This window comes from Rutidosis leptorrhynchoides, chromosome 10, assembly GCF_046630445.1.
Source record: "Rutidosis leptorrhynchoides isolate AG116_Rl617_1_P2 chromosome 10, CSIRO_AGI_Rlap_v1, whole genome shotgun sequence".
Taxonomy (NCBI): domain Eukaryota; kingdom Viridiplantae; phylum Streptophyta; class Magnoliopsida; order Asterales; family Asteraceae; genus Rutidosis; species Rutidosis leptorrhynchoides.
In genome coordinates, this window is record NC_092342.1 from 221,904,204 (window position 1) to 221,930,978 (window position 26,775).

Here is a 26,775-nt window from a genome sequence, read left to right on the forward strand (position 1 = left end):
AGACATATATTTAGGGTCTGTCAGAAAACATTCAAGGAAATGTTATGTCGTCTAAACCTGAAACGATCCAGAGTGCTATTCGTATGGCATATGATTTGATGGCGTAAGTAGTGCGACGTCAACCAATCAATGCTAAGACAGATGTGAAGGTTACGACTGAGAAGCGTAAGTGGGATGGAAACCAAGAAACTAATTCCAAGAAGCAAGGAACTGCTAAGGTTGAGAGTTCAAACAACAAGTATGCAGGAAAGAAACCCTACTGCAGCAGGTGCCCGAAACATCATTTCGGTGTTTGTACTGTAGTTTGTGAGCGATGCAAGAAGCAAGGACATCTCCCAAAAGATTGTAGAGTTCGTTTATCAGAGAATGATAAGAACGATAAGAACAATTAGAATGTTTGTTTTGGATGTGGTCAAGCAGGGCATTTCAAGAAAGAATGTCCTAAGGCTAAGAAGGGTAAAATGGCTAAGGGCAGAGCTTTTCAGATCACAACGAAGGAAGCTCGTGAGGACCCAGAGTTAGTCACGGGTACGTTCCTCCTAGATAATCATTTAGCATCTATTTTATTCGATACGGGCTCTGATAAAAGTTTTATAGCTAAGGATTTTAGTGTTGCGATAAATAGGCCTTTAACTGCCTTAGACACTAGATATGCTGTAGAATTGGCAAACGATAAGTTGATAAAAGTAGATAAGATTATGCGAGGTTGTGCCTTAAATTTGTCCAACAATCTGTTCGAGGTTGATTTAATGCCTGTTGAGTTAGGAAGTTTCGATGTTGTTATTGGTATGGACTGGTTATCTAAGAATCGTGCGGACATTAATTGTGCTGAAAAGTCTATTCGTATACCTCTTGATAATGGTGAGAACTTAGTCATCCAAGGAGATAAGAGTAAGGTAAACCTTAATATTATTTCCTGTATGAGAGCTCGAAGGTATTTAAAGAAGGGATATCCTTCCATTCTCGCGCACGTGAAAGAACTCAAAACCAAAGAAGTTGGATTAGAGGATGTTCCAGTTGTTCGTGAGTTTCCTCAAGTATTCCCAGAAGATTTGCCAGGATTACGTCCACATAGACAAGTTGAATTTCATATTGATTTAGTTCCCGGAGCCGCACCAATTGCTAAATCGCCTTATCGATTAGCCCCTTCAGAACTACAAGAACTATCAAATCAACTCCAAGAATTATTAGATAAAGGATTCATTCGACCTAGTGTTTATCCGTGGGGTGCTCCATGTGACGACCCGGAAATTTCTGACCAAATTTAAACCTAATCTTTATATAAGTTCGACACGATAAGCAAAGTCTGTAATGTTGAGTCTCAAAATTTTGAACTGTGTTCATGAATTCATTTATCCATTGACCATCATCGACGATTCACGAACAATTGTGTGTATATATTATATATATATATATATATATATATATATATATATATATATATATATATATATATATATACATAAGTAATATTAAATATATTGTAATATATATAAATAATTAATAAATTGTAAGCTATTAAATTTAAATACAATTTAAGAATAATTGCTATATGAATATTACATTCATGATTATTATTATTAATATCAATATTAAATATTAATATTTATATTATTAGTATTAGTATATAAAGTATATATATATTAGTATTATTGTTATAAATGTTATATACTCCATAATAACAATTATCATTATTATTAGTAATAACATTAATATTATTACTATTATATTTATATTACTATGATTTAAAATATTAAGAGAATTATTATTATAGTTATAATTATTAATTAATAAGATTAAATATAAAATATTTAGATACAGATATATACATACTGTTATAGATACAGATACATATCAGGAATCATTTTCACATCTTATTTACTGTAAACAATTTTGTTTCCTACTCCTGAAATCGTTAGACATACCTATCGATAGTACAAATTAGTTGAAAATCATAATTAAACTTATAATATTTCTTCTCCATTTTTGTTCTTGTCTATTTATCCGTCTACTAAATCATTTGATATTATACTTGATTTAAAGGAATCCAATCAATATAACTATTGTTGATTGAATTATTTGTTCAACTGCTACCTATCAATATCTATTAAATATCTCATATCTGATTTTATATAAAATATATGTATTAGATACAGATAGAAACGGAGAATCACATCTATCTATTTTCTTTTCCTCTTAGTCGATCATCACCAGGTCACCTTTACCACTTCACCATAATTACCATCATCCCTCAACCATCGTCTCTCTCACCTAGTTGTGCTCGAAACCACCACCAATCGAGTCACCTTTGGTTATTTATTTTAGTTCGACAAATCAACACCCATCACCAACGATTGTTACCATCGAAATCCACTTGTTCTTGTTTCTGAGGTTGACGTGAACAAGACACAACCTATCACCCTCACTAAATAAATTATTCACCTGCGATCACCACTTAAACTCAACTCAAAAACATATATGATGATGGCTCGTTTGCTGTTTCTAAATATAAACATATATGATGATGGCTCGTTTACTCACTTTCGGGTTCGACAATCATCGATCACCTTCATTCTCTATCACCGAACCACTATTGTTATCGAGCTACTGCTGCAAATCCATTTCAGTTTTGTTATGGGCTGAACAACCACCAAACGTCACCATTGATCATCACCAAAACAGTCGACAACCAAGTGACCCGTTGAGCAAACCAACACCGTATTCTCCAACCCATGACCACACTTAAATTCGTTATTATTTCTTGGCTAGGAAACTCAACAAATTAAAAACAACCCACTCAAAATGCTACTGCTGCTGCATTCGCACACTATCATCAAACAGCTATTATTCGCCGCCTTTTAACAACCATGTCTAACTATTGTTGTTCGCTATTTGTTTTCATTGTTTATCTCTGCTGTTACATCACGTTAAACCACCACAAAAATCCTCATCAATCACCGATATAAACTGCTGCGTTTTCTTTTTATTATTTAACCTACGAGAGAGACAAAACCAAGGAGGTTGTATTGAATATTAATAGGCATTATGTTGTCAAAGCTCTAAGACAAAGGTTTGCATGTGGACTTGGAACTTAAAGGTCGACAGACATGGGCTATTCAAAAAAGGAACATATGATTTTTTTTTATATTGGAAGTATGCACAAGTGGGACAAGTTACCAGATTAATGGCAGACAAAAGTAATTCAAATAACATCCACTTGCTAATTTGCTAATAAAAGATGTTATATAATGTGTAAAGAGTGAAGTGATTTAGCGATGGGATCCAACTGGTTACCTAATAACCGATTTTTTTTTTTTGATATAGGACTGCTAAAAAGTTGGGCTGGGAACTTGTTTAAATAATTGGGTCACTAGGGTTTTTAAGTGAGTTTAAATAATTTAATTGTTGGGCTACTATGTCTGATTTCCTGTACGTGACAAATGCGATCGATGATGGTGATGTCGATGATGATACCACATGATGATGAATGAAAATGATAAGCAGACATGTAATTGTATTATATACGTTAAAGCTGTATATTAGAACAGAAAGAGCGAAGGTAGAGGAATGGTTAAAGTGGTGGTCTTTAAGCGAGAGGTCATGGGTTCGAGCCCGGGCGGAGGCACGTTATTTTTATTTTTGGAAAATCTTGTGAGGTAGTTAATATTATTATTATTATTATTATTATTATTATTATTATTATTATTATTATTATTATTATTATTATTATTATTATTATTATTATTATTATTATTATAATTATTATTATTATTATTATTATTATTATTATTATTATTATTATTATTATTATTATTATTATTATTATTATTATTATTATTATTATTATAATTATTATCATTATAGTTATTATTATTGTTATTATTATTAATATTGGAAAATCATTAATATCAATACTATTATTTTTAAGCAGATAAATATTTCGTATATAAAATATACTTATTATATATACTATAATTATATTAAAATTTCACATAACTATATATATTAAACCTACTAAAATTATTTATATAAATACTTATAATTAACAAACTACCGATTTTTAAATATAATATTAAACAAGTATGTATATAAATATATTAATAAAATTATATAAATATTAATCATTTTGAATATATATACAAATTAAATATATATTATATAAATTAAATTATAATAAATAAATTTGTTCGATTACATTTATATGTGTTAATATATACATAAATGATATAGGTTCGTGAATCGAAGGCCAACCCTGCATTGTTCAGTTATTTAATGTCGTTATATGTATTTTTACTACAATATACATTAGGTGAGTTTCATTATTCCCTTTTTATATACATTTTTGGGCTGTGAATACATGCAAATGCTTTAATAACTGTTTTACAATATTTATATGCGTGAGTTTCATTATTCCCTTTTTATATACATTTTTAGGCTGAGAATACATGCAAATGCTTTAATAACTGTTTTACAATATTTATATGCGTGAGTTTCATTATTCCCTTTTTATATACATTTTTGGGCTGAGAATACATGTAAATGCTTTAATAACTGTTTTACAATATTTATATGCGTGAGTTTCATTAATCCCTTTTTAAATGCTTTTGCAATATATATTTTCGGGACTGAGAATACATGCGCTGCTTTTATAAATGTTTTACGAAATAGACACAAGTAATCGAAACTACATTCTATGGTTGAATTATCGAAATCGAATATGCTCCTTTTTATTAAGTCTGGTAATCTAAGAATTAGGGAACAGACACCCTAATTGACGCGAAACCTAAAGATAGATCTATCGGGCCTAACAAGCCCCATCCAAAGTACCGGATGCTTTAGTACTTCGAAATTTATATCATGTCCTAAGGAGGATCCCGGAATGATGGGGATATTCTTATATGCATATTGTGAATGTCGGTTACCAGGTGTTCAATCCATATGAATGATATTTTTGTCTCTATGCATGGGACGTATATTCAGAAGAAATGAAAATCTTGTGGTCTATTAAAGTGATGGGATTGATTATTTTTGTTAAACTAATGAACTCACCAACCTTTTGGTTGACACTTGAAAGCATGTTTATTCTCAGGTACGAAAGAAATCTTCCGATGTGCATTTGCTCATTTTAATGATATTACTTGGAGTCATTCATGACATATTTCAAAAGACGTTGCATTCGAGTCGTTGAGTTCATCTAGATTAATATTAAGTCAATTATAGTTAGATATATTATGAAATAGTATGCATGCCGTCAACTTTCGATGTAATGAAATATTGTCTTTTCAAAAACGAATGCAATGTTTGTAAAATGTATCATATAGAGGTAAAGTACCTCGCGATGTAATCAACTATTGTGAATCGTTTATAATCAATACGGACACTGTCCGGATGGATTAGGACGGGTCTCTACAGTTGGTATCAGAGCGGTGGTCTTAGCGAACCAGGTCTTGCATTAGTGTGTCTAACTGATAGTCGTTAGGATGCATTAGAAAGTCTGGACTTCGATCGTGTCTACATGTCAAAAGTTTTGCTTATCATTTTTGTCAGAAATCATCTGTTTATCATCCTTAGGAAATCACCTGCTTATCATTCCTAGTTTAGACACATCTTACTGCATTGATTGCATGAATAGTGTATAGACAAAAATTCATATCTTAGCGTATCTGACAATTCATATCTTAGCATATCTGTCACTGTAGACCTTTCCTGATATCTCTCGTAAATTTCTCCTTAATTTAAGGGATCCTGGTACTATATATATCTATGCAAATTATGCATTGAGAATACCATCCAACTTTCAATTGCTGTCACTAAACTCTTCATACCAAAAATCTTTCCTGAGATCGCGTAAGATGGCCTCTACGAATCGACCAAGTTCCTCTGACTCCGAAGACAGCGTGACAGGAGCACACCAACAAATCAACTACCGTGATTACTGGAGAAAATGGGGGTAGGTTCGCGACATACTCACCCTATGGAGAAGGGAAGAAGGTACTCCATATCATGAATCGAATCTACCACCTAACCTTGGAGTACTTGACCCGCTCACCGGCGAACCCGTTCGCAACACCGTTTATACCCTTTTTGCAAGAATTTTTCGTCTTGAAGCTACCATTAACGGAACTAGAGAAGATATCCAACCTCTACCTTACACTGATAATCAACCAGGGTTAGTAGAAGAAGTTAGAGAACTCCGAGCTCGAGTATTAACTTTAGAAAGCACGGTATACAATTTGAAGCACCAGCAGTATCACCAACACCAGTAACATCACTAACCTCAGCACCAATGGCACCAGTACCACCAACAACCCAAGTTTCAACAATTCATGCCTTAACATCTCATCCTGTACCCCGAGTATAATCATCGTTCTACGAATCGTTCTACATCATTTATCTTCGTTCGACATCGAGATTATGTAATCTCTAATGTTTTAGAGAATATATATTCTTGTTCTAACGGTAAATCAAACGAGTTTAATATCATATTAACTCATTAAATCCATGATTACATCTGAAGAAAATATATATGTATATATGTTTTCATAAAGATTGTAACTAAAAATTCTTTTGTACTAATTGTTAATGGTGAAAATATTTTAACGGGTAGGTAATACCCTAGAAATATTTAGATTTTACATTAATAAGTTACACTGTACATTCTTCGAATCTGATCCAACGGTCATTTACTATCCTACTTACATCCATAGATATACATATTCGTTCAGTGCAGAATAACCATTTCCATTCAATTTAATACTTGGATTTTGACCTATCAGAATCCAACAAGTGGCATAATGAAGAAAACATTTGACAAGATAAAATTTGTTAGAAACAAACAAATTAACTATGAAAAATTTTGTTAAGAATCCACGCTAACTGTTCCTAGCTAATTGTTCCTAGCTAACTGATTACATTTTATTTATCGCAATTTAATTATCGCAATTTACATTCTCGCAATTATATTTATCGTCATTTAATTTCTGTTAGTTACTTTACGCACTTTATTTATCGTTATTTAATTTCTGTTATTTATTTTACGCACTTTAAATATCGGGACACGTATACAAGGTTTTGACATATCATATCGACGCATCTATATATATTATTTGGAATCACCATAGACACTCTATATGCAATAATGATCGAGTTCTCTGTACAGGATTGAGGTTGATTCTATAATAATATATATACTTTGAGTTGTGATCGAGTCTGAGACGTATACGGGTCACGACACGTATTAATTAATTCGAATATTATAAATTAAACTATATATGAATTATTGGACTTTTAACTGTGGACTATCGACTGTGGACAATCAAGATTGGACAATTAAAAATGAATTAAAATATTAATTATAACATATGAAACTAAACAATTCTTCAAGTTTGCCACTTGATTTCATCTTAAACCTCATTTGTATCTCGACGATTACAATCTGCATTCAAACCTTTTATAATTCTTGGAAACACCTCAATCGAGAGGATGAAGCAACTGCATCTCATCTACGGAAGAAAAGATTGATGCATATAGTTATGCACCTGAAAAACACTCGGAACCTGAGTAAAATGTTTAACCCGTATCTATGTTAGCTCCTTTAGCATTATTATTACCCAAAATAACTTGGTAATCCCTTTCAAAGTAGCAAATTTTATCACAGCTCCAGCAAGTCAACTTCGACTTTTCGTTCAAAACAACCTTATTATAACCTTGATATATTTTTGTACTCTTTTATTGTTACCGAGGAACCTTTTATATTCCACGACATTATCAGAAGATGTACCAACAACTCCGTTGATCTTTGATTTTCCGAAAATCATTATATTCATTGAAACCCTATCATATACTCATCCGCATCTTGTAACGAGTATTGCCATATCAAATACCGGGAATCAGCAATCATTATCTTGAATCTCGCAACAATTTTACAACAACAGTTATATATATATATATATATATATATATATATATATATATATATATATATATATATATATATATATATATATATATATATATATATATATATATATATATATATATATATATATATATATCTATATATATATATATATATATATATGTATATATATATATAACATGTACCTCTTAAAAATCATGATCTTCAATTCTAAAATTTTGAACAGCACACAGTCTACAAATCAATACCACAAATTCTGAAAAAGCTGAATACAGTAGCACAAACTGTACACGACCTTAACTGTCGAAAGTTTGATGATAAAGAATGGAGTATTGGTAACACTCAATAGAAAATTTAGTACCGAAAATCGGATTATGCGAAACTATGAAGGAAGCCGTGGACAAATCACAAAGAATAAGTTTGACTTCAAAGAATCCAAATGATTCTGTTTCTGAGGAAATCTTTAGCGAATACCTTGCTTCCGAATCTAAACCCTTACGGATAATTTTTCTTCATCATCCATCGATATTAGAAATTCCAAGATATCATCGTATCTTTCATTATAAATATCCTCCATATTTCTGAAGATATTTTCATAACTATTCTTATCTGAAATTATTAATCTCTTCATGATATCAGTGTTACATCATATAGAAACTGTTAGTTTCTATATTCTGTAAACTTTTGAGCTTAAAATATGAATGTTATTGAAGTAATATTGGGAACTGATGCATGAGTTAGTATAATATAATGACACTTGATCAACGTGATTATATTACAGTAAGTCATGCTGAGTTTCTAAATGGGATATGATGATTCACAGATTATAATGTCATCATGTGTCATGTTACACGACTCTTACATTTTATCTGATATATAAACATATTAAGAACATATTCTCTTGATAGTTCTATCTTTTCCGGATATTCTGGTAATTTGACGAATCAAGATCGTGCTATTACCATTTCTTTCTTAGAACATTAACTATGTTCATTTTGAAGTTCATATCTATGAATTCTGGACCGTTGCTTGCTTTACTAGAGGTCGAGAGGATAATAAAAAGGCAAAGAGATCCAAAATATAAGGGAGAATATAAAGCCCAACAACAACACCGAAATTACAAACTGTGGATATCAGTGTGTATAGCAATATAAAGACACGGGAGGATTATAAATACAATAATCCCTAGAGCATAGTAGAAATAAACAGATTCTTCCGGCGGGAGTTGGAAAAGAAGAACGATCATTGCGATAGTCAGAATAAGAACAAGGATTAGAACCGGATTAAGCATTATTATGATCTTTTATATATATGAACCGAGAAAGAAGGTATAGAAGTGGTGGAAACTAATGGAACGGAAAAGGTAAATTTATAATGCAAATATCAGACAGAGTAATCGAGGCAGATCACCGTATTTAATTATAGAGATCTTAATTTCCTTATTCACCGAAGAATCAAATCTTTTAGATTTCGAAGATTTTCTTTAAATTCTCTGATTTTCGAAAATCAATCGTGACTACTTCACCAGGCAAGACGGATCTTTACTTTTCCTATTTCAATCTTTTGCGATAGCTTCACTCATACGCTTCAAGTAACCGAATTGTTTAATCTATATTAGACAGTAATGATAAAACTCTATTTATTAATCATATTCGCCAGGAAAAACATTTTTTATTGTTAGCCATGATGACTGCACTCAAATTTCGGGACGAAATTTCTTTAACGGGTAGGTACTGTGACGACCCTGAAATTTTCGACCAAATTTAAACCTAATCTTTATATAAGTTCGACACGATAAGCAAAGTCTGTAATGTTGAGTCTCAAAATTTTGAACTTTGTTCATGAATTCATTTATCCATTGACCATCATCGACGATTCACGAACAATTGTGTGTGTGTGTGTGTGTATATATATATATATATATATATATATACATAAGTAATATTAAATATATTGTAATATATATAAATAATTAATAAATTGTAAGCTATTAAATTTAAATACAATTTAAGAATAATCGCTATATGAATATTACATTCATGATTATTATTATTAATATCAATATTAAATATTAATATTTATATTATTAGTATTAGTATATAAAGTATATATATTAGTATTATTGTTATCAATGTTATATACTCCATAATAACTATTATCATTATTATTAGTAATAACATTAATATTATTACTATTATATTTATATTACTATGATTTAAAATATTAAGAGAATTATTATTATAGTTATAATTATTAATTAATAAGATTAAATATAAAATATTTAGATACAGATATATACATACTGTTATAGATACAGATACATATCAGGAATCATTTTCACATCTTATTTACTGTAAACAATTTTGTTTCCTACTCCTGAAATCGTTAGACATACCTATCGATAGTACAAATTAGTTGAAAATCATAATTAAACTTATAATATTTCTTCTCCATTTTTGTTCTTGTCTATTTATCCATCTACTAAATCATTTGATACTATACTTGATTTAAAGGAATCCAATCAATATAACTATTGTTGATTGAATTATTTGTCCAACTCCTACCTATCAATATCTATCAAATATCTCATATCTGATTTTATATAAAATATATGTATTAGATACAGATAGAAACGGAGAATCACATCTCTCTATTTTCTTTTCCTCTTACTCGATCATCACCAGGTCACCTCTACCACTTCACCATAATTACCATCATCCCTCAACCATCGTCTCTCTCACCTAGTTGTGCTTAAAACCACCACCAATCGAGTCATCTTTGGTTATTTATTTCAGTTCGACAAATCAACACCCATCACCAACGATTTTTACCATCGAAATCCACTTGTTCTTGTTTCTGAGGTTGACGTGAACAAGACACAACCTATCACCTTCACTAAATAAATTATTCACCTGCGATCACCACTTAAACTCAACTAAAAACATATATGATGATGGCTCGTTTACTGTATCTAATTGTTGTTGTTCGCTAACAAAACCTCAACACCATTTATAGTTACAACTACTCACTTCCGGGTTCGACAATCATAGATCACCTTCATTCTCTATCACCGAACCACTCTTGTTATCGAGCTACTGCTGCCAATCCGTTTCAATTTTGTTACGGGCTGAACAACCACCAAACGTCACCATTGATCATCACCAAAACAGTCGACAACCAAGTGACCCGTCGAGCAAACCAACACCCTCTTCTCCATCCCATGACCACACTTAAATTCGTTATTATTTCTTAGCTACGAAACTCAACAAATTAAAAACAACCCACTCAAAATGCTACTGCTGCTGCATTCGCACACTATCATCAAACAGCTATTATTCGCCACCTTTTAACAACCATGTATAACTATTGCTGTTCGCTATTTGTTTTCATTGTTTATCTCTGCTGTTACATCACGTTAAACCACCACAAAAATCCTCATCAATCAACGATATAAACTGCTGCATTTTCTTTTTATTATTTAACCTACGAAAGAGACAAAACCAAGGAGGTTGTATTGAATATTAATAGGCATTATGTTGTCAAAGCTCCAAGACAAAGGTTTGCATGTGGACTTGGAACTTAAAGGTGGACAGACATAGGCTATTCAAAAAAGGGAAGTATGTTTTTTTTTTATATTGGAAGTATGCACAAGTGGGACAAGTTACCATATTAATGGAAGACAAAAGTAATTCAAATAACATCCACTTGCTAATTTGCTAATAAAAGATGTTATATAATGTGTAAAGAGTGAAGTGATTTAGCGATGGGATCTAACTAGTTACCTAATAACCGATTTTTTTTTCGATATAGGACTGCTAAAAAGTTGGGCTGGGAACTTTTTTAAATAATTGGGTCACTAGGGTTTTTAAGTGAGTTTAATTAATTTAATTCTTGGGCTGCTATGTCTGATTTCCTATACGTGACAAATACGATCGATGATGGTGATGTCGATGATGATACCACATGATGATGAATGAAAATGATAAGCAGACATGTAATTGTATTATATACGTTAAAGCTGTATATTAGAACAGAAAGAGCGAAGGTAGAGGAATGGTTAAAGGGGTGGTCTTTAAGCGAGAGGTCATGGGTTCGAGCCCGGGCGGAGGCACGTTATTTTTATTTTTGGAAAAGCTTGTGAGGTAGTTAATATTATTATTATTATTATTATTATTATTATTATTATTATTATTATTATTATTATTATTATTATTATTATTATTATTATTATAATTATTATTATTATTATTATTATTATTATTATAATTATTATCATTATTGTTATTATTATTATTATTGGAACATCATTAATATCAATACTATTATTTTTAAGCAGATAAATATTTCGTATATAAAATATACTTATTATATATAATATAATTATATTAAAATTTCACATAACTATATATATTAAACCTACTAAAATTATTTATATAAATACTTATAACTAACAAACTACCGATTTTTAAATATAATATTAAACAAGTATGTATAAAAATATATTAATAAAATTATATAAATATTAATCATTTTGAATATATACACAAATTAAATATATATTGTATAAATTAAGTTATAATAAATAAATTTGTTCGACTACATTTATATGTGTTAATATATACATAAATGATATAGGTTCGTGAATCGAAAGCCAACCCTGTATTGTTCAGTTGTTTAATGTCGTTATATGTATTTTTACTACAAAATACATTAGGTGAGTTTCATTATTCCCTTTTTATATACATTTTTGGGTTGAGAATACATGCAAATGCTTTAATAACTGTTTTACAATATTTATATGCGTGAGTTTCATTATTCCCTTTTTATATACATTTTTGGGCTGAGAATACATGCAAATGCTTTAATAACTGTTTTACAATATTTATATGCGTGAGTTTCATTATTCCCTTTTTATATACATTTTTGGGCTGAGAATACATGCAAATGCTTTAATAACTGTTTTAAAATATTTATATGCGTGAGTTTCATTAATCCCTTTTTAAATGCTTTTGCAATATATATTTTAGGGACTGAGAATACATGCGCTGCTTTTATAAATGTTTTACGAAATAGACACAAGCAATCGAAACTACATTCTATGGTTGAATTATCGAAATCGAATATGCCCCTTTTTATTAAGTCTGGTAATCTAAGAATTAGGGAACAGACACCCTAATTGACGTGAAACCTAAAGATAGATCTATCAGGCCCAACAAGCCCCATCCAAAGTACTGGATGCTTTAGTACTTCGAAATTTATATCATGTCCGAAGGAGGATCCCGGAATGATGGGGATATTCTTATATGCATATTGTGAATGTCGGTTACCAGGTGTTCAATCCATATGAATGATATTTTTGTCTCTATGCATTGGACGTATATTCAGAAGAAATGAAAATCTTGTGGTCTATTAAAATGATGGGAATGATTATTTATGTTAAACTGTTGAACTCACCAACCTTTTGGTTGACACTTGAAAGCATGTTTATTCTCAGGTACGAAAGAAATCTTCCGTTGTGCATTTGCTCATTTTAGGGATATTACTTGGAGTCATTCATGACATATTTCAATAGACGTTGCATTCGAGTCATTGAGTTCATCAAGATTAATATTAAGTCAATTATAGTTAGATATATTATGAAATGCTATGCATGCCGTCAACTTTTGATGTAATGAAATATTGTCTATTCAAAAACGAATGCAATGTTTATAAAATGTATCATATACAGGTCAAGTACCTCGCGATGTAATCAACTATTGTGAATCGTTTATAATCAATACGGACTTCGTCCGGATGGATTAGGACGGGTCTCTACACTCCAATCTTGTATGTTAAGAAAAAGGACGGATCTTTCAGAAGGTGCATTGACTATCGAGAGCTGAATAAGCTTACAGTCAAGAATCGTTACATGTTGCCAAGGATAGATGATCTATTTGACCAATTGCAAGGGTTAAGTGTTTATTCTAAGATCGACCTCAGATCAGGGTACCATCAATTAAGAGTCAAAGAGGACGATGTGCCTAAGACAGCGTTTAGAACACGCTATGGCCATTATGAATTTTTGGTAATGCCATTTGGTTTAACCAACGCCCCTGCAGTATTTATAGATCTGATGAACAGAATATACAAGCCGTATCTAGATAAATTCATCATAGTGTTTATCAATAATATTTTGATCTACTCCAAAAATAAGGAAGAGCACAAGCAACATTTGAGATTAGTTTTGCAACTTTTGGAAAAAGAGCAGTTATATGCTAAATTTTCAAAGTGTGGTTTTTGGCTCGATTCAGTCCAATTTTTGGGTCATGTGGTTAATAGAGAAGGTATCCATATTGATCCTGTAGTGACCCGAACTTTTCCATGTTTATATATATTAATTGAGATTGATATTTACATGATTAAATGTTTCCAACATGTTAAGAAATCAAACTTGTTAAGACTTGATTAATTGAAATATGTTTCATATAGACAATTGACCACCCAAGTTGACCGGTGATTCACGAACGTTAAAACTTGTAAAAAATATATGATGACATATATATGGATATATATATAGTTAACATGATACTATGATAAGTAAACATATCATTAAGTATATTAACAATGAACTACATATGTAAAAACAAGACTACTAACTTAATGATTTTTAAACGAGACATATATGTAACGATTATCGTTGTAAAGACATTTAATGTATATATATCATATTAAGAGATATTCATACATGATAATATCATGATAATATAATAATTTAAAATCTCATTTGATATTATAAACATTGGGTTAACAACATTTAACAAGATCGTTAACCTAAAGGTTTCAAAACAACACTTACATGTAACGACTAACGATGACTTAACGACTCAGTTAAAATGTATATACATGTAGTGTTTTAATATGTATTTATACACTTTTGAAAGACTTCAATACACTTATCAAAATACTTCTACTTAACAAAAATGCTTACAATTACATCCTCGTTCAGTTTCATCAACAATTCTACTCGTATGCACCCGTATTCGTACTCATACAATACACAGCTTTTAGATGCATGTACTATTGGTATATACACTCCAATGATCAGCTCTTAGCAGCCCATGTGAGTCACCTAACACATGTGGGAACCATCATTTGGCAACTAGCATGAAATATCTCATAAAATTACAAAAATATGAGTAATCATTCATGTCTTATTTACATGAAAACAAAATTACATATCCTTTATATCTAATCCATACACCAACGACCAAAAACACCTACAAACACTTTCATTCTTCAATTTTCTTCATCTAATTGATCTCTCTCAAGTTCTATCTTCAAGTTCTAAGTGTTCTTCATAAATTCCAAAAGTTCTAGTTTCATAAAATCAAGAATACTTTCAAGTTTGCTAGCTCACTTCCAATCTTGTAAGGTGATCATCCAACCTCAAGAAATCTTTGTTTCTTACAGTAGGTTATCATTCTAATACAAGGTAATAATCATATTCAAACTTTGGTTCAATTTCTATAACTATAACAATCTTATTTCAAGTGATGATCTTACTTGAACTTGTTTTCGTGTCATGATTCTGCTTCAAGAACTTCGAGCCATCCAAGGATCCGTTGAAGCTAAATCCATTTTTCTCTTTTCCAGTAGGTTTATCCAAGGAACTTAAGGTAGTAATGATGTTCATAACATCATTCGATTCATACATATAAAGCTATCTTATTCGAAGGTTTAAACTTGTAATCACTAGAACATAGTTTAGTTAATTCTAAACTTGTTCGCAAACAAAAGTTAATCCTTCTAACTTGACTTTTAAACTAAACACATGTTCTATATCTATATGATATGCTAACTTAATGATTTAAAACCTGGAAACACGAAAAACACCGTAAAACCGGATTTACGCCGTAGTAGTAACACCGCGGGCTGTTTTGGGTTAGTTAATTAAAAACTATGATAAACTTTGATTTAAAAGTTGTTATTCTGAGAAAATGATTTTTATTATGAACATGAAACTATATCCAAAAATTATGGTTAAACTCAAAGTGGAAGTATGTTTTCTAAAATGGTCATCTAGACGTCGTTCTTTCGACTGAAATGACTACCTTTACAAAAATGACTTGTAACTTATTTTTCCGACTATAAACCTATACTTTTTCTGTTTAGATTCATAAAATAGAGTTCAATATGAAACCATAGCAATTTGATTCACTCAAAACGGATTTAAAATGAAGAAGTTATGGGTAAAACAAGATTGGATAATTTTTCTCATTTTAGCTACGTGAAAATTGGTAACAAATCTATTCCAACCATAACTTAATCAACTTGTATTGTATATTATGTAATCTTGAGATACCATAGACACGTATACAATGTTTCGACCTATCATGTCGACACATCTATATATATTTCGGAACAACCATAGACACTCTATATGTGAATGTTGGAGTTAGCTATACAGGGTTGAGGTTGATTCCAAAATATATATAGTTTGAGTTGTGATCAATACTGAGATACGTATACACTGGGTCGTGGATTGATTCAAGATAATATTTATCGATTTATTTCTGTACATCTACTTGTGGACAACTAGTTGTAGGTTACTAACGAGGACAGCTGACTTAATAAACTTAAAACATCAAAATATATTAAAAGTGTTGTAAATATATTTTGAACATACTTTGATATATATGTATATATTGTTATAGGTTCGTGAATCAACCAGTGGCCAAGTCTTACTTCCCGACGAAGTAAAAATCTGTGAAAGTGAGTTATAGTCCCACTTTTAAAATCTAATATTTTTAGGATGAGAATACATGCAGGTTTTATAAATGATTTACAAAATAGACACAAGTACATGAAACTACGTTCTATGGTTGAATTATCGAAATCGAATATGCCCCTTTTTATTAAGTCTGGTAATCTAAGAATTAGGGAACAGACACCCTAATTGACGCGAATCCTAAAGATAGATCTATTGGGCCTAACAAACCCCATCCAAAGTACCGGATGCTTTAGTACTTCGAAATTTATATCATATCCGAAGGGTGTCCCGGAATGATGGGGATATTCTTATATATGCATCTTGTTAATGTCGGTTACCAGGTGTTCACCATATGAATGATTTTTATCTCTATGTATGGGATGTGTATTGAAATATGAAATCTTGTGGTCTATTATTATGATTTGATATATATAGGTTAAACCTATAACTCACCAACATTTTTGTTGACGTTTTAAGCATGTTTATTCTCAGGTGATTATTAAGAGCTTCCGCTGTCGCATACTTAAATAAGGACGAGATTTGGAGTCCATGCTTGTATGATATTGTGTAAAAACTGCATTCAAGAAACTTATTTTGTTGTAACATATTTGTATTGTAAACCATTATGTAATGGTCGTGTGTAAACAGGATATTTTAGATTATCATTATTTGATAATCTGCGTAAAGCTTTTTAAAACCTTTATCTATGAAATAAAGGTTATGGTTTGTTTTAAAAATGAATGCAGTCTTTGAAAAACGTCTCATATAGAGGTCAAAACCTCGCAACGAAATCAATTAATATGGAACGTTTTTAATCAATAAGAACGGGACATTTCAGATCCTACCAAGATTGAGGCTATTAAGAATTGGGAAGTACCTAAGAACCCGTCTTAAATTCGTCAAATTCTAGGACTTGCTGGATATTATAGAAGATTTATTCAGAATTTCTCTAAGATAGCAAGACCGTTAACTATGTTAACACACAAGGATAAGAAATTCGAATGGTCCTCAGCACAGGAATCTGCTTTTCAAATGTTGAAACAGAAGTTGACAACCGCACCTATACTATCACTACCGGAAGGAAATGAAGATTTTCTGGTTTATTGTGATGCGTCTAGACAAGGGTTAGGATGTGTTTTAATGCAACGACAGAAGGTCATTGCATATGCATCTCGTCAACTGAAGCACCATGAACAGAATTATACAACTCATGATTTGGAGTTAGGAGTCATTGTGTTTGCGTTGAAAATATGGAGACATTATTTATATGGGACCAAGTGTACCATATATACAGATCATAAAAGTCTTCAACATATTTTCAATCAGAAACAGTTAAACATGCGACAAAGACGTTGGGTGGAGCTTATAAATGATTACGATTGTGATATTCGATATCATCCAGGGAAAGCAAATATTGTAGCTGATGCATTGAGTCGCTGATGATGTAGCGTGAGGGTACGAAATAGTATTATTTTTACTAGGAAATACTACAAAATATGACACAAGTTTTATTAATTTACGGATGGGATATACTTAAACCTTGCTACAACACTTATAGGCAGTGTACCTAATCGTAGAGTAATGTAGTTTTTTGTAAGTCCGGTTCGTTCCACAGGGAGCTAGTGATTACGTACTATATTTTTATAAAACTATATTTATATATATATATATATATATATATATATATATATATATATATATATATATATATATATATATATATATATATATATATATATATATATATATATATATATATATATATATATATAAGTAGTAATATTATTATAAAAGGGGGGTTTTTACCGTTTAATGACCGGTTTGTCGATTTTATATTTTTAAGCGTAAAGATAAATGACAATAATTAAAGTGCGTAAAATAAATAAATGACGATAAATAAAATAACAATAAATAAAATTGCGATAGAATATGAAATAAAAGGATTATGCTTATTTAAACTTTCGTAATCATGATGTTTGACGTTTTGATTTTAATTAATTGTTACTCGGGTTAATTGTCCTTTGTCCTGGTTTATTTGATACCTATCTGGTTTTTGTCCATAATAGTCCATCGGTCATAAATATAAAGTGCGAGTGTCCTCGTCAAATTACCCTTATACCCGAAGTCAAATATTCCAACTAATTAAGGATTTAAACTGTGACGCAGTTATCACTTCTGTCAACAATTACACCAGTTATCACTGTATGTAATCCACCCCTGTTTTGATTAGATATGAATATTAATTTACCCACATGATCAGTTTGAATAATCAATTACCCAACCCGAATAATTAATTAAATGATTATAATAGGACAACGTCACTAAATAGGAGAACCATAATCATTATTAATTATTAGGTTAATTAATTTGAAGATAGGTTTGACAGACTCCAATGAGTTGTCAATCAATTAGACAATACCCCCCATCTATTAATAGTCAATAGTCCAATTTCCACAAGTGTCGGTCTTTTGCCCAAACCTTAATTATGGTACAAAGTTCAATAACCCCGTCTTAATATTTTAGCCCAACATCACGATTATTTCGGCTCAAATAAGCATAATAATAACTTAGTTACGAGACATTAAATTAAAAAGGAAGAACATAGCTTACAGTGATGATTAATCGCGTAGCGTTGCACGGACAGAATTTCGAATTAAAACCCGTAATTTATTTGTTACATAACTAAATTATTATTATTATTAAAATTAAAATTATATTATAAATATATATGATACGTTTACATATTAAAGAGAGAGATTGAAATGGAATTGAAAAAGGGGTACCTAAACTGAGCCAAATAAGGCAAATGATTAAAATGAAATTTCACTTATGACCCCTGAACTATGCTCAATTAACAACTTTTTATTATTTAATATTATTCTTATTATGAATTATTTAAATATTATATTTTATTCTTGTGCATAGTTGACTTGTAATTTTTACACCGTTGCGTCGAGCGTTGAAAGTTGGTTCATGTCCCGATTCCGGATTTTCGAACGTCCTTTCGTACAATTTTATATCGTGTACTTTGCGTTTTGTAACTTGTACTCTTGTCATTTTTAGACGTTCTTCATCAATAATTTGAACCTTTTTAATTGTATCTTGTACTTTTGAGCTTTTCGGACCTTTTTGTCTTCAATTTGTCGAATCTGCCTTTTGTCTTCGCACTTATTTAATATAAACGAATATCACTTGAAAATAGAACAATTGCAACTAAAATCTTGTCTTTCTTAGGGGATAATGCTATGAAATATATGTTCCTTTTTAGCCTTATCAATATCCCCACACTTGAGCATTGCTTGTCCTCAAGCAATATAGTCTTGAAATAAAAACATACAAATCACTTCTTTATTCTTCACACTTTATACATCAGTGATTTTGATATGGCGGTATAAACAATGATAGTAACGATATGGTTAAAGGTGGGTGTCTCATCCACAGTTGCCTTGGGTTTAGGTCAACGACACTTGCAATCAAATAGCCGATTTACTTTCGGTTTCCAAAGCAAAGTGCACATTTGAAAGGCGGTTTACAGTCCCACATGACTATAAAAATTTAGATCCTTAAGGAAATTGGATCTTTATGAAAACATTTGATCTTTTGAAAATTCATTCTAGCTTTTACCCTAGATAAGTTTTCTGATTTGATCCACCATCGGTGTTGCAAAATTTATTTGTGGATCAATATTTTGGCTAAAAACTTTTAGGTTCGTGTAATCCACTGCTATCCCTGTATCGGAAAGCACACATCCAGTTTACTTGTTCCGTATATTACCTTTCGGTAAACTACCGTCCGGTTGTAAAGGAAAGCGATGAACAAGAAACTGTTAAGGCAATGTCCCGTGACATGCAGATGATTATGGTCTTATTAACGTGTCGGATGCTAGTACTATCCTTGGTAGGAGCAATAGTAAAGATCATCCTATATTTTTTTTTGGTCTGGCACAAGGTCCTGTCTCCGACCATGCTATGCAACCACCGTTCTTACGGTTGACACCCGATTTGGTTCAGGTGACCTAATGAATCTTGATAAATTTTCAGGATTTTACGTCCAATGGTAATGAACGCATTGAACATGGGTTTTCAGAAAACAAATCAGTTTGTATTTTTGATCAAAATATTTTCTCGTTCAAGCTCGAGTTTAGATATCATCGAATTCCATGAGTTTGAATTCTCAATCTTTAAGGTCAATCTCAAGGATTGAGTAATATCAGGCTTAAAAGCTGATTTTTGATCTTTAAGGAGATTATCCTTTCTGGGGATCTGATTCATTAGTCTTACCCAGCTAATTTGCACGGTGCCTCCCCATTGTACGAGATAAATCCTTCTCATGGTTAGGATAAATCTGACCACTTGGCGACCCTGTTTGATGCTGAGGTCCGTGGATTTCCTGCTGATTTTAGAGATGACTTTTCTAGATTTTTCGTCAACCTACAGCTGGTCTGGACGACAACTTCTTGACCTAAATCAAGAAGCGCGTGTCTTTTTCGGAAGACTTTACTTCATTTTAATGATGGAATTGATTCATCGTGTAGATCCATCTTTCTTTCAAAAGTATTACAGTAAACAGGGTAAAACTGATTAGTATCGTCCAAAGCAAAAGTACCTGCAATAATCTTGTACAAAAACATGTGATAGATAGTTTTTAATTGAATAACATGGTACATTCTCCCCACACTTAGTTTCTGTAGCGACCCCGACAAATCGTCAAGTGACGGCGTCGGCTACGTGGGTCCCATTACCTGATTATAAGTCTTTAAGATAACGTTTGACCAAAATATGTCGCCTTAAATTCAAAATAAAGATTGTTTCAAAGTTTACAAGAATTGTTCAACCAAAAGTTAAGTTACAACGTTATAAGTACGATTGAAATCTAGGCGACACGGTTTAAAGTAAAGTCAAAAGACGCTCCATGAAATGCATGTATACTCGACATCGGATGCAAGTATCAAATAGTGAGCGGAAGCATGTATCACATATCGTGCAAGACCTGAGAAAAACATAGAAATCTGTCAACGAAAACGTTGGTGAAATCATAGGTTTAGTAAGTATTAAACGTTGTTTTTGAACCACAAGATTTTGTATTTCCATAACGTAGATTATCCAAATCATTTGCATTCCAAAAGTGTTGTTATACGCGAGCACTCAATTATCAAAAATTAACCAACGTTACCCCATCACACAGTGCTAGAACCCACACTAAAACACAAAAATATATTTCATCCGCATAACGGTAGCGAACCGTCCGAATGAGGGTTTGTTAAACCCGTATGGCCACACAATATAAGTTCTCGCTTACACCCTGCAAGTGTAAATAATGATAATCGAATTGAGGCATTTTTGTTCTAACTCACACGTGGAATGTTTGTTTTCACACTTGTGTTCAAAACATAAAAGTAAGTAGTACAAGATGTAACAAAGTACATGTTTTCTCAGCCCACGATGTAAAAGTATAAAAGTTGTTGAAAAGGTGGGACTATGATCTCACCTTGAGCGCAAGAGTTAATAAAGTACTTCAACGAGTAAACGCGTGCAAAGACAAAGCTAATCTCGACCTAAACAAGTAGGTTGTATCAATAACGATAGTCACGAAGGGTCAAAGTTGTTCAATTAGTCCTATGGCTCGACACGACTCGATTATGTAGCATGTGAAGAAAATTGTCAAGTTTCATGCAAGATACAAGTATAGAATCATGTTAGAAAGATTGCATAATTAATTGGTTAAGTTTGACAAAAAGTCAAACTTGGTCGGGTCAAAGTCAACGAAAAGTCAACATGTTCGGGTCAGGTCCCGGACTATTTTTCTATGCTAATTATTCATATACAAGTGTATTAAAACAAGTTTCATGTGAATCGGAGGTCGGTAACTAGTCAAACATTTCGCGTGAATTGGGACGAGGAGGTCAGAATCTGACCAGGCACATCCGCGCGCCGCACGGGGATGGGGCGCGCCGCGCCACCATCTGTGCAGGTCTGTTTCTGTTTTTCACAAGTATGCACGAGCTAAAAACCAAATAACCACATTTTATGATCCGTAAACAATTAGAACATGTATCTTATATCATCGGAAAGGTAATTTGACGAGGAAAACACCTAGACACATTTCATCAAGCAATTCAACACTTACAACAACCCAAAACCGCATTAAACGTTCATAATCAAAGTTTCAAGTTCTAAAAACGCATTTCATGATTCGGGCAACCAATTTACATGTATGATATGCCGTTTCGAAGGTAATCAAACACACATTGCAACTAAACACTTATCAACAACAATTCATAGCATTTGATGCACCAAAAGTTCATATAAAGCTTATCAAACCCTAATCCAAAATCACCAAAATCACTAATCAAGTTTATGAAGTTTTACAAATCAACCTACACATCAAAACGAAGCTAATGATACTAGTAACACTTTTAAAACATGCACTTTAACAATCTAACAACATTTGATCATCCAAAATCAAGGATTTAGCAAGAAATTTTCATATTGAACTAGTTACACCAAAAACAACGAATCGAGCATACAAATTACATACACGACATCACAATGAGCCATAGACACTAATTTACAACATTTCAAGTCAAAAACACGAATTTAAAGAAATCTAGAGTTTTAGAAATGTTACCCAAACTTGATGATATTGGTATCAAAATGTAGAGGATGAAGAGAGGATCACGAAAATGTAATTTGTTTTGATGTTTGCTTCTCCAATCGGATTTAGATGATGATTAAATGAATTTGGGTTTTGGGTGTGTTCTTGCTAGAGAGAAAGAGAGAGAGAGGGAGATGGTTGAATGGTGGTGATTGGGGTGGACTAGGTGACCTAGTCAACTAGTTTGCCCCGTGTCAATTTTAGTCCCTCGAGTTTGTAGTCGGGTGCGGAAAATACCTAAACGGAATATTTTAAAACGCGTATTAAAATCCGATAACGAGAATATTTAGAATGTTAGCTAACGGAGGTTACGAATCTAGATACGAGGAATATTATCTAAAAAGAAAAAGACGGCGTTAAAAAAATAATTTAACGGAAAAAATGCGGGATGTTACATTATCCACACCTCAAAAGAAATTTCGTCCCAAAATTTAGTTGGAAGTAGTAGTCGATATCTCTTACTCGAGACTTAGAGTAGTAACTCTACGAATGAGTGAAGGTACTTTCTTGGACATTCCACGAATCCGGATAGTCGGGGTGTTACGTTGTATTAGGGCTTGGTTTTACGATCCACAAGTTCAGCCGGTTTTTCCTATGAGGAGGAGTTTGTCATCAATAGTTGGTGCATCTAGAAGGATTGCACGTTCCTGTTCCGCAGGACACGTTTCTAAGTTTGTTACACGAAATGTAGGGTAAACGGAAACTTAATTGAGTCGGAAGTTCTAAACGATAGGAAGCGGTTCCAATACGCCCCAAGGTTTCAAAAGGTTCGATATTGCGGATATAGCCTTTCTCGATTTCCCAAAATGGATTACATCTTTCCAAGGAGCGGTTTCTCAATATTACACGGTTACACACTGGGATTTGTGAGGTTTTCATCTAAGTTTGGTATGACTCTTTTGGGCGACTACGGGTCGTCTCGAGCCCTTCTCGGACTTGGATTATCTCAATTGTTGTTTCTTGGATGAGTTAAGATTTGGTGTTTTGTTTGCCACATGCTTTGGTCCAACGAATAGGGGTATGACATTAGCGGTCATATAGGGTTTCGGAAAGTGCGCGTGAACACACGAGTGGTAACTACTGTTGTAAGAGTGATCTACTAAAGGTGACAATACGAGTTTGTGACATGTCTTTCCAAGACGTAAATCGTTCGTTTGCTCGGTTCGTCGGTTTGTGGGTGGTACGCGGTACTCATGTCTAAATGGGTCTCCAAGGTTTCTTGTAAAACTAGAAGTGAAACGAGTATTTCGATACGGAATAATTGACAAAGATACACCGTGTTGGAATAGAATCTCTTAAGATATGTTCGAACAAGTCAGTTAGGGTTCACAAAAAAATGTTCGTTAGGACTATTCACCCTCGTGGCGAATACTAATGTAATGTGAGGAGTTTCTCTATCCATGGAGAAATGTTACAAGGAGTTTCCTTAAACGGAAATGCGAGCGATAAAGATAGGAGTGAAATGAGGACTTAGAATAGGATGAGCTTGCATCTCGAGGTTGCCATAACGTGCCTCTAGTTGTCAAAAGTTGAAGTCTGAAAGAGAAACGAGGTAGTACACGTAGTTGTATAGTTCGGGGTTGAATAATAGTTGACCGATTATCAGAAACACAAGGGCGTTAAGTCAAAGGAGAGTGAAGTATCGCTGGATTGTGTGTCATCTTAAATTCCAGTAATATCAGACGGTGACGGTGAAATAACAGAGGTATGTAGTGTGGTACGTGATGACGAGAAGTTTGATCGGATCCACAATTTAGTATTCGAATTCTTCGTGTAAAATAATGAATTTTAGTTATGTTGATTTTTTTTTTTTTTTTTTTTTTTTTTTTTTTTTTTGAGTCGAGAGAGTATGCCTTTCGGCGTTCAAATAGAAATATTTCCATGTTCGAGTTCCATCTGTTGCTATACGATTTTAACTAGAAATGTTGGTGTGAAGAATCACGTTCAAGGCTCAGACATGAGGAGGTTTAAAGTTGTGTAACACGAGAAAAGTCAGAAATGAATCTTCGGTAACAACCGGTGAGATCTAAGATTTTTACGAATACAAGTCTGAGTTGGGAGAGTTTCCTGATTACATGTGGCTTGATTTCGAGATTGATTGTAATGCCTTGACCATTAACATCATGGTCTAGAAATTGGACTTCGTTCAACAGAAATTCTCACTCGGAGAATTTGGTATAAAGTTGCTCTCTTCTCAAAAGTTAGAGCGTAAGATGGTGATGTTGTTCGTTTTCCTTCTTTACTTGAATAGGTTAAGATGTCATCTATAAATACGATAACAGATTAGTCTAGATAAGTTGCATACGTGGTTTAGGAGGTTCATGAATACGGACGGAGTCCTAAATAAATCGACGGTACTAAGAGGGATTTACAACTAACGTTGCGAGCTCGGAAAATGGCTTAGGAGACATCGTCTCCCTTAACCCCCAATTGATGATAACCAGAACGGAGGTCGATTTGGAATACACGGGATCCATGCAAATAATCGTGAGGTAATGGATACGAGGAAGAGAGTATTGGTTTCCAACCGAAAGTTACTTAGTTCACAATAATCTATACATAAATGTAGGGCAACAATTTCTCCTTAATGAATAGGTTTTGAGTTCCTTAGTTCTATAGGTGTCGAGTCCAATTTATTAACGCATATCCTCCGATAAAATTTATAGGCACACAATATTTTCCGTCGGTCACTTAAATCGTCTAAGTAGTATCTGGGGGAAAGAGGTGGAATATAAAGAGCACGAGTCATATCCTTGGTTATAAAACGTCTAATGGTACTCGAATCGAATAAGTATGAAATATACGGTTTGTTGTGAAGAAACGTACCCGTGACTAGTCTATCATCGTCTCGGGCATTCTAGGTGTTGATGTTGTAAGTTCAACGGCGCGCGTTGGTTTTTGCTTTATTCTTTGGGCATTCATTCCTAAAATGACCCGATTGGCCACATTTGTAGCAAATACTCGGCTTTGGTGCGCCGGGCCCCTTTTGAGTGATGGGGGCGGTACTTCCACAATACTTGGCAATATGACCACTACCTTGGCACCGATGGCAAATTAGCTTGCCACATTTACCAAAATGATGCTTGTGGCATTTGTTGCAAAAAGGTCGTGTCCCGGCATAACTTTTCTTGCCGACGGGGGTGAGAGGTTCCTTGGAAAAGTTGTTGTTGTAGTTACTCGATTGGGGGGCTTCCCATTTTCTTTTGTTGTCACCCGACTCATCCTCGGCTTTAGGTGCCGGCACTTCAATCTCGTCTACCGTTTCGATCAATTGACGGGCCATATTCAGGGCCTCTTGGTGATTACTGGGTTTGGATGACATTACTCCTTGTTTGATGCTCTTGGGAAGACCATCCATGTAAAGTTCAACCCTTAGAGGTTCGGGGGTCACGAGGTTTGGGCACATCAAGGATAGCTCAGAAAATCGTTGATTATATGCCTTTAGGTCATTCCC

The 26,775-nt window shown here is 32.8% G+C and overlaps 1 protein-coding gene across 1 annotated transcript in view; it reads left to right on the top strand.

Moving 5' to 3' along the window:
• The first annotated feature begins 461 nt into the window (after nt 1–461).
• The window catches only part of LOC139870827 (uncharacterized), a 37,157-nt gene continuing 10,843 nt past the window's right edge, over nt 462–26,775 (top strand). Inside the window, exon 1 of the mRNA XM_071858598.1 lies at nt 462–1,214. Within this exon, the coding sequence (XP_071714699.1) occupies nt 462–1,214 (753 nt within the window). The remainder of the gene's footprint in view (nt 1,215–26,775) is intronic.